The sequence below is a fragment of the Falco biarmicus genome, chromosome 1 (genome assembly GCF_023638135.1).
Source record: "Falco biarmicus isolate bFalBia1 chromosome 1, bFalBia1.pri, whole genome shotgun sequence".
Lineage (NCBI taxonomy): Eukaryota > Metazoa > Chordata > Aves > Falconiformes > Falconidae > Falco > Falco biarmicus.
In genome coordinates this window covers 58,040,923-58,055,524 of record NC_079288.1, presented here as the reverse complement: position 1 = coordinate 58,055,524, position 14,602 = coordinate 58,040,923, and the positions used below count along the sequence as shown (strand labels likewise).

The window sequence follows — 14,602 nt, the reverse complement described above, 5'->3', positions numbered from 1 at the left end:
CCCAACGTACAGAACTCTGACACTGCAAAATAAGGTTGTTCAAAGCATGTTAGCCTATGTTTCTGAAGGAAACAGTCTAGTTTAATAACCACAAAATAAACTTCCATTTTATTTATTATGATCATTTATGAATTGACATAAAATCTGGGCAATCACAAACTCTGGGAAAAAAAACAGTAGCCTAAGAAATAACTCCTTGAGGATATTAAATACTAAGTAGGAGAGATTTAATAGAGTTTCAATAATCCAGTAAAATAAGGAACTGTGAACTAAGAACCCAGGCTGAATTACTTTTCACAAATCATCTACAAATAATCTAATAAATTCTCCAAAGTCCATTACAAAAAAAGACAATGTAAATCATCTATGAGGTATTTCAACTTCCAGCAAATCCTCTCCTCCTTCCCTCTGAAATCAATAACAAATAATGTTTTTAAAGAACCTATCCCCAGAACAATGTATGAGTGAATGCCAATAAATCAATAACAAATCAATAACAAACAATGTTTTTAAAGAACCTATCCCCTGAACAAAGTATGAGTGAATGCCAATAAACTCGAGTGAGAACACCACAAATTCTTTGATATGTTTGCAGTTAAGGAAGAGGAGACACACACACACACAGGCTCAGTTTCAGTCGTTCTCTGGGCTGCAGCCTTTTCTGTGCCCAAGCACAGAAATAATGCCTTCCTTCTTGTGTTTAATTAATCTTCTGATCTAAACTTCTGTGTAACTTCCCAGTGCCTACATTTCTTTTTTTGAAAGCAAGATTATACCACAAAGAGAAGCTGTGAGAGCTTCAATTGAGAGAACCTTTTTTGACTTGTTTTCTGGGGAACACGGTCAAATGTTTGTGTATGCTACAGAGCTCTCCCACATTCAGACTACTACCCTCCTCTCCTAATGAAGAGTTAGATATTCTCATGTGCTCAGTGTTACAACAAAGCAAAAATTACTGGTTAGTTGGTTATAATTCACCTCCTTACATCCTTTCATTTGACTACCATATCAAACAAGTTATTTCCCTTTCCTCTGAATTCCAGCCATAACCTACCCATCAACTCTACCATCTTTTTCAATTACCAAAATGTTGGCCTTTGAACTATGGCAGCATTTATCGTTCAATTAAAAAAAAATAAATAAATCACTTGCAAAATTCTTCTCATGTTGTTACACGTGCCAGGAAAAAAATCCCAGAAATTTCCATTGAGCTCCTCATTCTCTTATAAGTATCTTCCAGCATTCTCCTTTATTCCAAAGAATATAAAACTCCAGAAGTTGAGCTGATCAACTTTCCTCCTCCATCACTCCCTGCTCAGCTGTTACCTTTTTTTTTTAGACTTGAAAAATATTCAAGGCAGAAGGCATAACTCTGATACCTGTTTATACAGCATCTAGCACCACAGACTGCAATTACTAATTTTATGTCCTACTCCAACACAATTAATACATCAACACTTAAATCCTCAGCTTCCATTTGAAGAAAGAGAGATGTTTTAAATCACCGTTTCCAACAGGTGGTCCGAAATTTTGGGATTAGAGGTTATTGAGCTGAGAACTGCCACCTGAAAAGCATCTTTCTCTTGGGTGATGATTCCTTAGTCACAGGGCACAGCTCCATCCATCCAGGCACACTTTCTTATCACAACAGAATTTGCTGCCCTCCTGTGGCCTGTGAAGATTTTAAGCTCCAGAAGTCACACACCAGTGCACTGGCTTCCACTCAACCAGTCCATGCTTCTGTCTTGAAAGACAGATTGCACAGCTCAACATTACACTTTGAAGAAAGTAAAAAAGTCAAAACGCTGTTGCAGAGATAATGAAGGTCTCCTGATGCCTCTGCCTGAAAGGACTGCTTAGGCTTTGTAGCAGAAATACAGAGATCTGTCACGCTTACTTAATTGTTATGAAAAATTTAAAACTCAGCTGTCCCTCAGTTACAGTGGGTAGAAAACAGTAATGTGAGTCACCTACAAAAATACTGTAAAGAAAGGGAAAACACTAACTTCAGATCCTTGTGTTGATTATGCTACATATCTATGTGAATTATGAATCCCTGTACTCTCGGATATGGCAAACGGATGACACACAAAACAGCTACAGGACACAAGCTGTACTGTGGCTACACCCTATCATCGATGTAGTTGGGATTTAAGTCTAATGAGAAAAACTTACAGAACAATCTTCAAACAAGCAGTGAAGACATTTTGCAGCAAGAAATACCAGAATACTGAAGCAGATTCAATCTCTCTTTCAAAGAGAATGCTGGTGCTACAAAAGATCAATTTAAATTGTACAGCAACTGGAACACTAAGATATTAGTATATCCTGGAAAAAAATTATGAAGACTAATGTCATCGACGATTTCATACTCAGAATATTCAGAGACAAAGAAAGGCATTAACTCCCCCTCCTTTTAAATCTTTGTAAGTAATATAAATATACTAATGCATATGGAATTCAATACTACAACATTTGACTAAAATATTTGGAAAGTTAGAACAGATCTTTCAAGAATGGAAGTATCGGCCTCAAAGTAAATCAATCTTTTCACTGGATTATGTAGAAACAGGACAGGATTTCTTTACAAGTTTTTAGATCATATCCAAAGGGTTTTTAAGGAATTCATATTCCAAAAATGGGCACATCATTACAAAAGCATGCTGAAAATCAGGTACATACAGATTTAAAACTGGACAAGGTATAAACACGAATTTGCTGCAAGTTTGAACACTACATGCATGCTGTAGGAAAGTTCCAAGCAAAGAACAAAACTCCTGAAACAGGCACTCAGTTCTTCCTCATAGTTGCAGACATAATGTTTATTTTGACCTATTCAGAGACACTCAAGAGAAAATGGAATGTGAACAAAAAAAGCCAGCATTCCTCCATCTAATGATCTGTTTATATTTTTGCAGAAGTTCTGAAACAGGCAGATTTTTTTGACAGCTCAGCTGCCACGAGGACCTTCTGAGGGCCAGCAGTGCATGAATGGTCAACATCTGTGTAATTCAGACTGGATAGCATATGTGGAATCAGTTATTAGAAAACAGTAACACTATAAACAGGACTCAAAAAAAAAAAAAAAGTCATTAAATGCCTTCTCACGTGTATTTTCCAGGCAAAAAGGAGCAAGCAACGTGTCACCATTGTCTTCCTCTACAAAGTGTCACTTTGTACCACTGCATCATCTCTAAGCACACCTTACTGTCATTAAAGGAGATAAATTTCTATGGCTTCTTCCAAAATACCCCTGATGATGACTTTGAGCCATGTTTAGAAGAAAATATCTTTTTGGGTCACATTAATAATCTGTCACGGATTTTTGCTGGTCATTGCCCCAAACCAGAATTGCTAGAATGGATCATCAATCCTTTGCTCAATAGTAATCTTCCATAAAGATTCAATAAATAATGCTACAGAGTACTTCACAGAAACTTGTTCTCTAAAACTCTGACTTAAGAGATAAATAATATAACCTCAGGGCTCTGCTATCCCATGAACAAGGAACACAGAAATATAAAAGGTGCAAAGAAACAAATAAACTCTACTACAGTGATATCAGGAGGAAAAGAAAGATCAAATAGTTTAAATGAAATAAAGGCCAGAGTTACTTAGTACTTAACATTCATTGAAGATGGAAAAGTAATTTAACAATCCTGTTTAAAAAAAATCTGCTAGTCATCTACAAGTTAATGTTTGTAGTTCAGATGTCTTTCCGTATGCATGAGAATTTTCGAGACAAAAGGGAAAAAACCACAGTCTAATAAATAAAACTACTTTTTTTTCTCTAGGGCAGATCACACTCAAATTCTAGCCACACATAGCGAGCTTAGGCCAGTGACTGTCACGTGTAGACACTTTGTAAAAGTTCACTCTGGTTAACAACATGCTTTAAATTTAGTCAGAACTAAGACTACTTTGAATTACAAAAACAAATCATTAAGAATTGCCTTCAGTTCCCAAATCATAAATCCCTAAACCATTTCAATTGGAAAATTGCAGCATTTAATTTTAATTCTTTAGTAAACAAATACAAACCACAACGGGACTAAAAAAAGCTTCCACTGAAGTTTATACACTGTATTCCATAAAACAAGTCTCTTAGAAGCCTAATAAAGTCACAATTAACAAGGATTTGTGAACCATAAAACCATACCTCTAGGGATTAAACTTCATCAACAACTGAACTCCTGTTACAGGGGATATCCAGTACGAAGGGATAAGACTTCAGTGATTCTCTGAGGATTTACACTTACGCCACAAAACAAAGGTGACATTATTCAGTATGATTATCAGCCGTACGGGAAGTCCCTCAATCACCCCTCACCATAATAATTTCTTACACAACAGGCCAAACACCAATGAGAATGTGTCATAACTGAATCAAAATGCAGCTGTTAGAACTTGATAATATTCTTTCTAGTAGTATGATTTTCAATAAGATACACTAGCAACTGCTGGTTTTTTCTTTGCAGATTTTGAGTATTTCAGAGGCTGTTAAACATGTCATTTAGATCAAAACCACTTAAAAATGCAGATTTCAAGCAAACTTAAATGTACTGAACTTGTATGTTTCATAATGCAGAAGCATTGTTTTCACAAGACATACAAACCTTCAATGTTTTCATTATTTGCTTCAGTAAAACACTGTACCTAAAAATCATTATTACATACTAATTTAAATTAGTCATGTAATAGCTTTGCTTCCTGCCTCCAAACAGACACCTTAAAAATATAAAATAATGTCTTCCCTTGTTTAGTTTGGTAACCAAGAAAATCACTAAAGGAAAAATAGAGGAAGAGCACAGTAATAGTAGGAACAGCATATATTGCCATGGATGAGTTACCTGGTTTGGTGGCATACCTAATTTATTATTTCCAGCTACACAAAGAATTTTTTGTTTAAAAATAAGTAATTTTATTCGAACTCCCATCGAAATTGTCCTCAGGCCAACTATGCAACGCTATATCCCTGAACAGTCAAAAGATCCAAAGAAGTCACATATGAAATCTAAAGTTTTGCAAGAATACTCTTTTTAAAGACAAGCCACATAAGAGTGAAATTGCAGTAATAAGTTTCCATTTTCTTACGCTTATTACCTCAAATACTAATGTTGCCTACATTCAAGCCATGAGCATTTCTCTTTCTTACTGAAAATTTTTTATTCCTCAAGTATTTATTAAGACTATGAGGCAATTTGGCTCCATTATCATCACAGGTTTTCCAGATCTTGAATTGCAAAACACAATACAATCATAAATGTGGTTGAAACTTATTTAAATGAGTGCAGCAAAACTATAAATTTAAGGAGAGATTAATGAGAAGCAGCTTTAGTTGAATTTCCCTTGGACTGTTACCCATGTGGCTTGCAGGCAAAGAGCTGTCTGATACAGCTGAAGAAGGATGAGTTCCTGGTCCAGGATGCTTGAGATACTGAAATAGGCTACAATACTATTAAAAAAAGACAACCTTCAAAGCCTTTCAAAAAGTTCTGACAGGCTTGGAAGGGAAATAGAGAACTTTAAAGCGTTTAAGACTTTTGTTTTATAGAATAAATGACTGCCTGGATCTCATTTTAGAAACACTGTTGCTTTGAACATTTAAAGTAAAGCATATAATTTGCATCTCTTGATTAGCAAAAAATTTAATAAAATATCAGATTCCCTAAAACAGCTTTGATTTTTAAGCATCATGTATTCTCATCTCAGAAAGCACCTCAAGTCTAAAATATTCCAAAAGGAATACTAATGTAAAAAGCAGAACAAAAGAAAATAACCGTGATCTATCTCCACAAAATAACCCTAGAAGCAACTTGCATATATTGAGTCAATCCTGAGAACAGTTTCAAATCAAATAACTCTGCATCTAATAAAGCATTTATTCTACAGTTATGTTAGTCAGTTCTGCCAGCAATTACAAACAATTTTAATATGGACTCAAAGTCACAAACTTTTAAGCTGGTTAAAAGATAATTACATCATTTAATGTTGTTTTCCTTCAATGTTGCTACCAAAAAAAAAATTAAAAAATGCAGCAACTGTTAAAGCATCAGTAATCTCTAATAATGTGAAGAGAATGGCTGACAGTCATTTGGTATAAAGACAAAACCCAAGAAATCGACATTATTTCCAAAATACAAGGAACTCTGTTGGAAGCCAGGTTTTTCAATGGTTGATGGACCAAATCAAGAATCTCATCATAGCTCATTGATGTCTCCTCCATTTCATTAAAGCTAATTTTGTAGATGATAAACAAGGGCTTAAAAATTTTCAAAATTTTTCTCTGCCAAGTTAAGTCTCTGTATCTTCCCTGTTGAGAGGCCCTGCTACATTAAAGTATCTTTTACTTAATATCAGTTCTGCAAGTTGAAGCAAACACTGATCCTCCAGGATTGTGGTCTGGCATACCACTAATTGTGCTTAATCAAAGCATCTGTTAATTCCATAGAACTGCAACACTATGTTCTGTGTTATTGTTACTGTTCCAGCATGTTATTTAAAGGTACTTAAATTTTGAAGATGTTTCTAAACTAAAATTATAAACATTATTTCTATTCCTGTTGGTCCACCCCATATGCTTAACAGAAGCTCTTTTTAAAAACTGATGTCCTTCATAACTTATTCTTTCACTTTAGAATATCTAACTTACAATTTAATCTCTATTCTGGAGAAACAAAATAAAATCATACTGTGAAGCCACAGATCTTCTTTTAACCGGGTATCTTTTTAACATTATTATTATTCCATGAATCATTCTGCTGGACGCAAGCAATTACAAATTTAGCTTATAGCCAGAATCAGGCAGGAGACAGGTATAGATGATCATGTTGTCTATCTAGCTTTAAAATCTATGAACTGATGAGTTTAAAGAGTGTCATTGATCTAAAGAAATATCATACAGAGGCATTTGTTACTTAGTATTTCAGATCCTGTCTAGAAAAAAAGATAATCGTTATCAGGCCGAGGTAGGGGGGTAGGAGGAGCTCAGGAGAGTCTGGAGACCCGAGAAGTAATTTTACAAAACAACATCCTAGTAAACAGATGAATTATTTTTTAAAATAGCCCCACAATTACTTGTATATCTAGTCTTCAAAGAAAGATCAGATTTTTTATCTCAACTGTAGACAAATCAGCTGATGTCTTAATTCATTAATTACGCACACTAGAAATCAAGACTAAAGATCACTCTGAACGGTGACATTGGTGAAACCTGATGAGCAGTCATCATAGGGAAACTTGTTTTGATCACGCTAATTTATCATTCAATGAAGGAACTGCATATCCTAAACCAGACTATATTTGTACTGTTAATTTGTAAATGAAAAAAAAAACCCTTAAGCTGATGAGGAAGTAAACCATTGAAATATTCCTCTGCATACTTTATTTACAAATACTTTATCAAAGCCTAATGCAAGTTTATTATAAAATGTCCTACAAAATCAGTGTTTATGGACAGAGAAGGAAAGGAGAGTAGGTATGGAGAGAGAGTATGCAGAACAGCAAATTACTGACACAGTACTCAGTATTTCCAAAGTACTTAGGGTGGATGAAATCAGTCCTTCAGAGCTGATCCCAGAGGACAAACCAAATTGCTACGAAAAATAAACATAAATGGGATCTTGAAGATCAATGGTTGCCCAAGTATAAAAACATTTCTCATGTCCACATCCCAGCGAATTTTTATTTAGCTGATTCGTTTTTGCCAATAAAGGAAAACATTCTTGCCTTCCTACTGTATTTTAACAATTCCAGTGCAACATAGTGTCAGCCAAATATTTGTAATTCATTATTCTTTCTGCCAAAAAAAAGATTTCTATTACAGTAACCTAAACTTGTAACATTGTAATGTTGGACAGTAGATCAAATACAAGACCTGGTTTGTAAATAATTAATGCCACAAAGAAAATGTGAGCATTAGTTCTATGCAACAATTTTCAAAGGGAAGCAAGTTTCACTGCCTTGAGGTTTCAATGATGTGTTTTTTATTAAAGAGTAAGACATTGTGACAAACTCCTCTGCAGGTATATACTATGAAGAAGGTGGGTTTTTTCCCAGTGAAACACAAAGATAGTGGAAATTTCTATCTTTCCTTATTCTTAATAAGTAGTTTATTTAAATTAATTTTTAGAAAAATTTCTATTCTTCATCTGGCCGTACATATTGCAATGTCAATCTCAAAGCCAAATACTAGATTTACTCATAATTTCTTATCATGCTCAAATTATTTGAGATAACCAGTCATCAGAAATTATGTTCAAGCAGTTTCGCTTATGTTTCTGCCAAATAAAACAATATCCCAATCCCAAAAATGTAGCATTTCCTTTTGGAAAAAAAATTATCCCTACTACCAAACATAAAGAAAGGTGGCACAGTAATAAGAGTTTCATCCTCATGTTGCTATCCTTTCTGTAAATCACACAAGCTATTTCTAATGTGAACATTCTGTATTCTGCAAGTACATAAATAACTGAATATGGCACCTTTAGTAAGATATATATTCATGCATATATTAAAATTCTATTAATAAAAGCAGGCCTCAAAAAAAGAAAAAAGCACTGAACATCAGATTTGGAGCTGCCATAAATCATTTAGAAAAAGACGACAACATAAAGGCAACCTTTTAAATTTTATATATATGTATTTCCTGAATTTGGCTTTTTTTTTTTAAACTTCAAAAAACACATTTACAATATATTATGAATTATTCTGTGGCTTATAAATCAAGGTAACAAATCTCTTCTCAACAACTGTTTAAGGGACGGCCTTATCCCTGAACAGTTGATACTGGGCTTTCCAAATTTTGTCGTTTTAAAAGCTAAGCATTCTAAAAATCCAGCAACTTCCTCAAAAGTCTGAAGACTTGACTACAAACAAGGGGCAAGTATCAATCAGGGTATCATTTTATCCAGGCTAACCTTTCTGTGACAGTTTTATGTAGTCATTTCATTTGGCCATCAACTTGCTACTGATCACAAAGCAAGCATAAATCAAACAAACTTGATCAGAGTCACTCCGTCTTCAGCGAGGCAGGTATGCACTGCCTTGCAATGGATTAACACCTTTTCTTACACCTGTGCACCAGACAGAAAACAGGAAAGGCCCTATCTTTTTCCATATTGGCTTTTTTAAACTCATACATGGAAAATTTCACCTTCTCAAGTCAAACACTTGTCCCAGTCAATTAAATACTAGGCATCAACTTCTTACTAGGAATAACAAAGCATATAAAATACTTGACGTGCTTCATTGGGAGTAGTGTTTATACACAATCCATTAAAATGCACTTGTTTAGGAAAAACTTGCCCTACGAATAGGACCAACTACAAAGTTAAAGGGCTACATGTCTTACCATTTGGTAAGAGCAAGCCGCACTTGTAAAATGTATTTTGTATACTTGTAAAATTGTATTTTCAACTGACCTCCACCTCAAACTCCTCAAATTCTGTAACTGAACCCTCAATCTCCTACTGTGCATGCACTCCCAGTTTCTGTTTAGTAGTCTTTCCACATTCACCTGACAGTCATATTTCAGCTAAGGATCTCTTTTCTGATCTACTACAATTTCTTTCTTTAAGAAAAAATATTTTTATGAGGAGGAGGGCATTACTCACTGTCATGGTTTAACCCCAGCTGGTAACTAAGTGCCACACAGCCACTTGCTCACACCTGCCCTCACGCAGAGGGATGGGGAGGAGAATCAGAAAGGAATGTAAAACTCCAGGGTTGAGATAAGAACAAGTAAATAATTGAAATAAAATCAAAACAAAAGAACAATAATAATAATAATAATAATAACAATTATAATGAAAAGGAGGGAGAAGGGGAGGAATTAAATCCAAATGGAAAGGAGGAAAGAAAACAAGCAATGTGCAACACAACTGCTCGCCACCTGCTGACCAATTCCCAGCCGGTCCCTGAGCAACGATCAGCAGGCCTATAGAATGTAGTTTACAAGCCTACAGAATGTTGTTTATTACTTGCTACATTCATTCTGTGAGCAGTTTCACACTTTGGAAAGAATACTGTAAATCTGTTCGCAGCTAACCCACTACCTTTGTAAGTAAACACCATCACATGCACACTCTGTCAGTCTAGCTGGTAATTTCAGAATGAGATACCACAAATAAAGCACTTTTCTTCTTTCAAGTACTTCCTGCTTCACAAGTATTTCATCTCATGGGAAAGAGGTAAGGGTTTGTGAGACTGTGGGTCAGTTATTTCTCGTTCTTGAATTTCACAGTTGGGTAAAAATCTTAAATAAAAACCTATTTTAAAGAAAAAAAAATAGATTCCTGTTAAAAATTTAACCTTTCTCCATTCTTTTATTTCACAGTGAACACAAAGCTTGATGAAAAAATTGCAGTACCAAAGACTTACATCCCTATATAACATCAGAATAATAAAGCAGCAACAGGGTTATCAGTCTCTGCCCCCACATACACACACACACATTCCCCCTCCCCTTAATGTGCTTTGGGTGAGCCTAAAGGAAGCACCTCTAACCATAACCAGTCAAGCTGATCTTGATACCCACAAAGCTTTTGCAGATAATAGGAAATTAACCTGAAGACAAAAAACGGTTTCATACACACAGGACCAGGAACACAAGCAGACTCCAGGGTTGACTGAAGCTCCAGAAAGGATAAAAAAATAATCCTTTCTACTGCTGCCTAATATGAGCTGTGAAATCACAGAAAAGATGCCCCGTTTCTTTATAATCCTTTCTACTGCTGCCTAATATGAGCTGTGAAATCACAGAAAAGATGCCCCGTTTCTTTGTTGGTCACAAATCTAATTAAATATAACCTCCTCTTTCCCAGACCTCACATTTAATCAGCAGTAACACACTATTTCCATTCAGTGCAACCCCCTCTTCACAAAATTTCAGTCACCACCTTGTTAGGCAAAAAATGGTCTCATTATCTCATTCTGCTTCAGAAACATGACTAAACAAATGAAATGTAAATCACGATGTCATAATCTTTCGTTGTACAACAGTAAATCTGTATCAAAAATACTGAACGAAATACGTATAACCTAAATAATACATTAGAACTTCAATCATCAGTAATCCTTTTCTATAGTAAATAGCTGTGCAGCAAGGTGGTCTAATTAGACTTATAGACTGAACAATTCATTCCCAGAACCCCCACATACATGTAACACAAATTCTGAGTATCTAAGCTGACACAGAGCAAAGGAAGTATATCATGTATGCAATTAAATTAAGATTTGCCAGCAAATTAAATTTACTGTGGATAAAAAACAAAATTAGTTTTAACTGAAATATTCTTAACTTTGTCTCAACTGCTATGAACATTAGTAAGGAGAAATTTATTTACCAGTTATAGTAGTAATCTGTTTGAAAGCTTGAATTGCATTACTCAAATCCAGTTTAAAACCCTGTCAGATTCAGTGACTACTTTGTTAGCATGCCAGGCAAGATTTAGTAGCAAAATACTGATAATTCAATTCACGTAACAATGATTAGACTGTTCTAGCAGAAGAATCAGAAAACAGAGAACAGTACCACTTAGAGCAGCAGAGGTAAGCATGCAGATGTAGCCAACTGAAAAGTAAAATCAATTCTCCTATCAGGAAATTTCTTTTTGTCCTCTGCAACTCTGTTGCTCCCAGACTAAAAGCACAACCATTTAGAGTTTCCCTAAATCAGAAAATGGTATCAGCATCACTGCAGTCCTGCGTGGAGGGAGGTGAAATATCTCTCTCAGCACCTTGTTGAGCTAGCAAATCTTCCCCAAAATTGAACTGAAAACTGATTTCAGGTATCAACATCGTCAGTAACTACTTTAACAAACATGAAAACAGAGATTGAGCATGTACGCATGCAGGAAGCAGCAGGAGCTGATTTCTTCCCCAAACAGAGTATAAGAGACTCCTTCCAGCACATTTCCAAATATACATTCATTATGTGGTTTTGTATGGTATACATCTTTTTCAAAATTTCCTTTCAAATAGATTATCTTGACAAAAGTATGAACTAAAACTTACAGCCAAAACCCTGAGCATTGGAAATAAGCAAAAATACTTTTTCACTTCCAACAAAATATTAGAACTTGTCACAGAAATTCAACGCACATAATCCTCCCCAAGCATTTCAGCAGTCAGACTACAAATCTATTTTAATATAAGTCTATCCAAAACATCCGCATAAAGTCTGAAGAAACATGATGTAATGTTGACACAGATGCAAACCCAAGCTTTGGGTTTTGGGCTTTTTTTTTCTTCCACGCTAAAGGAAAGACAGGATCAATAATTAACGCAGGATGTGCAACTTCCCAGTGGAGTTCTCTCAGGACAAAACCAGAGGAAAACAGTTCATATTAGAAGGATGGACACTTCATATAAAATTATAAATCTAGTCATGGTGCACATGAGGGTTTTGTTAATGGCTTTCTGAACCACACACAAATTCAAAGCAGAGTAAACCAACATCAAATTTGATCTTATTTTTATAGCCTGTATATTGGAATGAGAATACATGCCTGTATTCACACAGTTCGATTTTGTAAAAAAGAGAGTGTTTTTTGTATGTGTCTATACAAACTATATTGTATGATTCCAATTCCTAACATATTCTGCGAGATATTAGGTATTTCACATAATGGTCACTAAAGAGCATCTATATATGTTGCATGTATATTTCTGTATTCCTCAAATCAGAAGTTCTATGCCACTGAGGTTAGACTAAGGTACCTTATTTATACAAAAGAACGCAAACCTTTTTCTTCCCTGTAGAAAGGGGTTATCATCCACTAACTTGTTACTGGTTGGCAGTATGTGTAAGACCTTTTAGAGGAAACGTAACTGTGTGGTGGAAGAGGTATTAAATATTCACAACACTAATGAAAACAAACATTGTGATAACCAGTTTTTTCTTTGTAGAACAACAGCCATTAGGCAACAGACTGCCCTGCAACCCAGCAAAGCAAACAACCCTACAGGGCAGGGAATAAAGCCACAAAAGGGAAGACTCATTCATATGTAGCCACCAAACTTTGCTAACGAATATTATTTGCATCAGAATAAAATCAGCTGCTGCTGCTTTGGGAGACACGGTCTATGTACAACACCCATGCCAATTATATTAACATCATGTAGTCAGAAATCACTGTTCTAGAAATGGAAGAAAAGTTCAGGATAGTAGGAAACAGTGGGGGAAAATATGGTTCAGGAATCAAGGTCAAGCATTTACTCCCAGTTCAGTCATAAACTGTTGATGACCTGAGGGAAGTCATCCCACCATGTATCCCATACAGACTGAATTTTAAAACAGATTTATAACTGCTTCCCTGCTTTACAGAGCTCTGAAATATGCTGAAGTGACATATTCTCCCTATGAAACAGTTAAGTAGCTTCACCAGAAGACACTATTAAAATACATGCGCACATACATAAAAACCCTTACCTTCTCCAGGGTTGACTGCAGATGGTAGATTGGTCCAGTCTAGGGTCCAGGTGGGGCATGGATGAGGAGAAAACTTTGCTTCAATGCCATTTTCCTATGTGAAAGGGGGGGGGGGGGGGAATAATTAAGACACTGATCCCTTACCCTCTGAAGTTGGTAGCAAAATTCCCCCTGAATTTAATGGCATCAGATCAAACTGTGCATCCTTTAACATTTTCACAAGAAAGCCTTGTTAATTTTCTTTAGAAAATACTGTCAGCCTCTATGCAAAAAAATACCGAGAGTTATGGAACATGATGTTAACAAAACTTATTAGGGTTCCCAGATGTTCAAAGCTGTAATCAAATAGAAAAAAACAACAGAAATCATAGAACAATGAAGCCAAACATAAAAGCAATGTTTTCTGTCATCCTTTATATAAATATCTTTAAAAGAGGAATTCAATATTGCAATTCAAACAAAAAGTTCCTTTGATCATTCCGAATTATTGGCAGGGCTTCCAGCAGTCCTTCTTTGCTCAGTTCCTGAATTGATCAAGTATCCTAACAGAATAAAGCATAAAATCACTTCTAAGTCAATCCACATCAGACAGAAGATGGGCAAAAGGTATTAAATTGTTCAAAAAGCCGTCAGACTTAGCTTCTGTGATTCTAATAAATTTTACCTATTCCAAATCAAGTAGAATATTACTATTTAAAATAATTCATTACAAAGCTTAAATTACCAATAACTTAGTCATAGTTGGCCTTGGACCACCCATAAAATGACTGTGTTCATTCTCCTCTTCTAATTCATCAGGAACTGAAGAGAAGTCTTGTAGCTGTTCCTCTGGACCAGACATCAACTCTGGAAGCTGGAGAAGCTTCATATTGCATTTGGCAGCAGCTTTCTTTATTCCAGGTACTTCTTGAACTCTTCGATACCAACGGGATATCAGAGGCAAATTTACCAGATTTTTGCCTTGTTTTTTGCTGGAAACCTAGAAAAATATAAAACAGAAAGGAAACCTGATACAAGTTTCTTCCTACATGCCACAAGATGGTATGAACTGCAGAAGTGTGCTTGGCTCTGTGCCAGGCATGCTCACTCACAGCATGACAATAATGCAAAAAGCTAGCTAGTTAAGAGCTCAGGCCTGCGGATGGAATTGCCAGTTGGCCATTTAGACTT

The 14,602-nt window shown here is 35.5% G+C and overlaps 1 protein-coding gene across 5 annotated transcripts in view; it reads right to left on the bottom strand.

Annotated features, from left to right (window-relative positions):
* Positions 1-14,602, bottom strand: part of GSTCD (glutathione S-transferase C-terminal domain containing) — an 81,146-nt gene that overhangs the window by 49,186 nt on the left and 17,358 nt on the right. For all 5 annotated transcript variants that reach the window (XM_056327880.1, XM_056327872.1, XM_056327897.1 and 2 more), the window contains 2 exons: positions 14,157-14,411; positions 13,433-13,526 (listed from right to left, as the gene is read on the bottom strand). In XM_056327880.1, the coding sequence (XP_056183855.1) occupies positions 13,433-13,526; positions 14,157-14,411 (349 nt within the window). The remainder of the gene's footprint in view (positions 1-13,432; positions 13,527-14,156; positions 14,412-14,602) is intronic.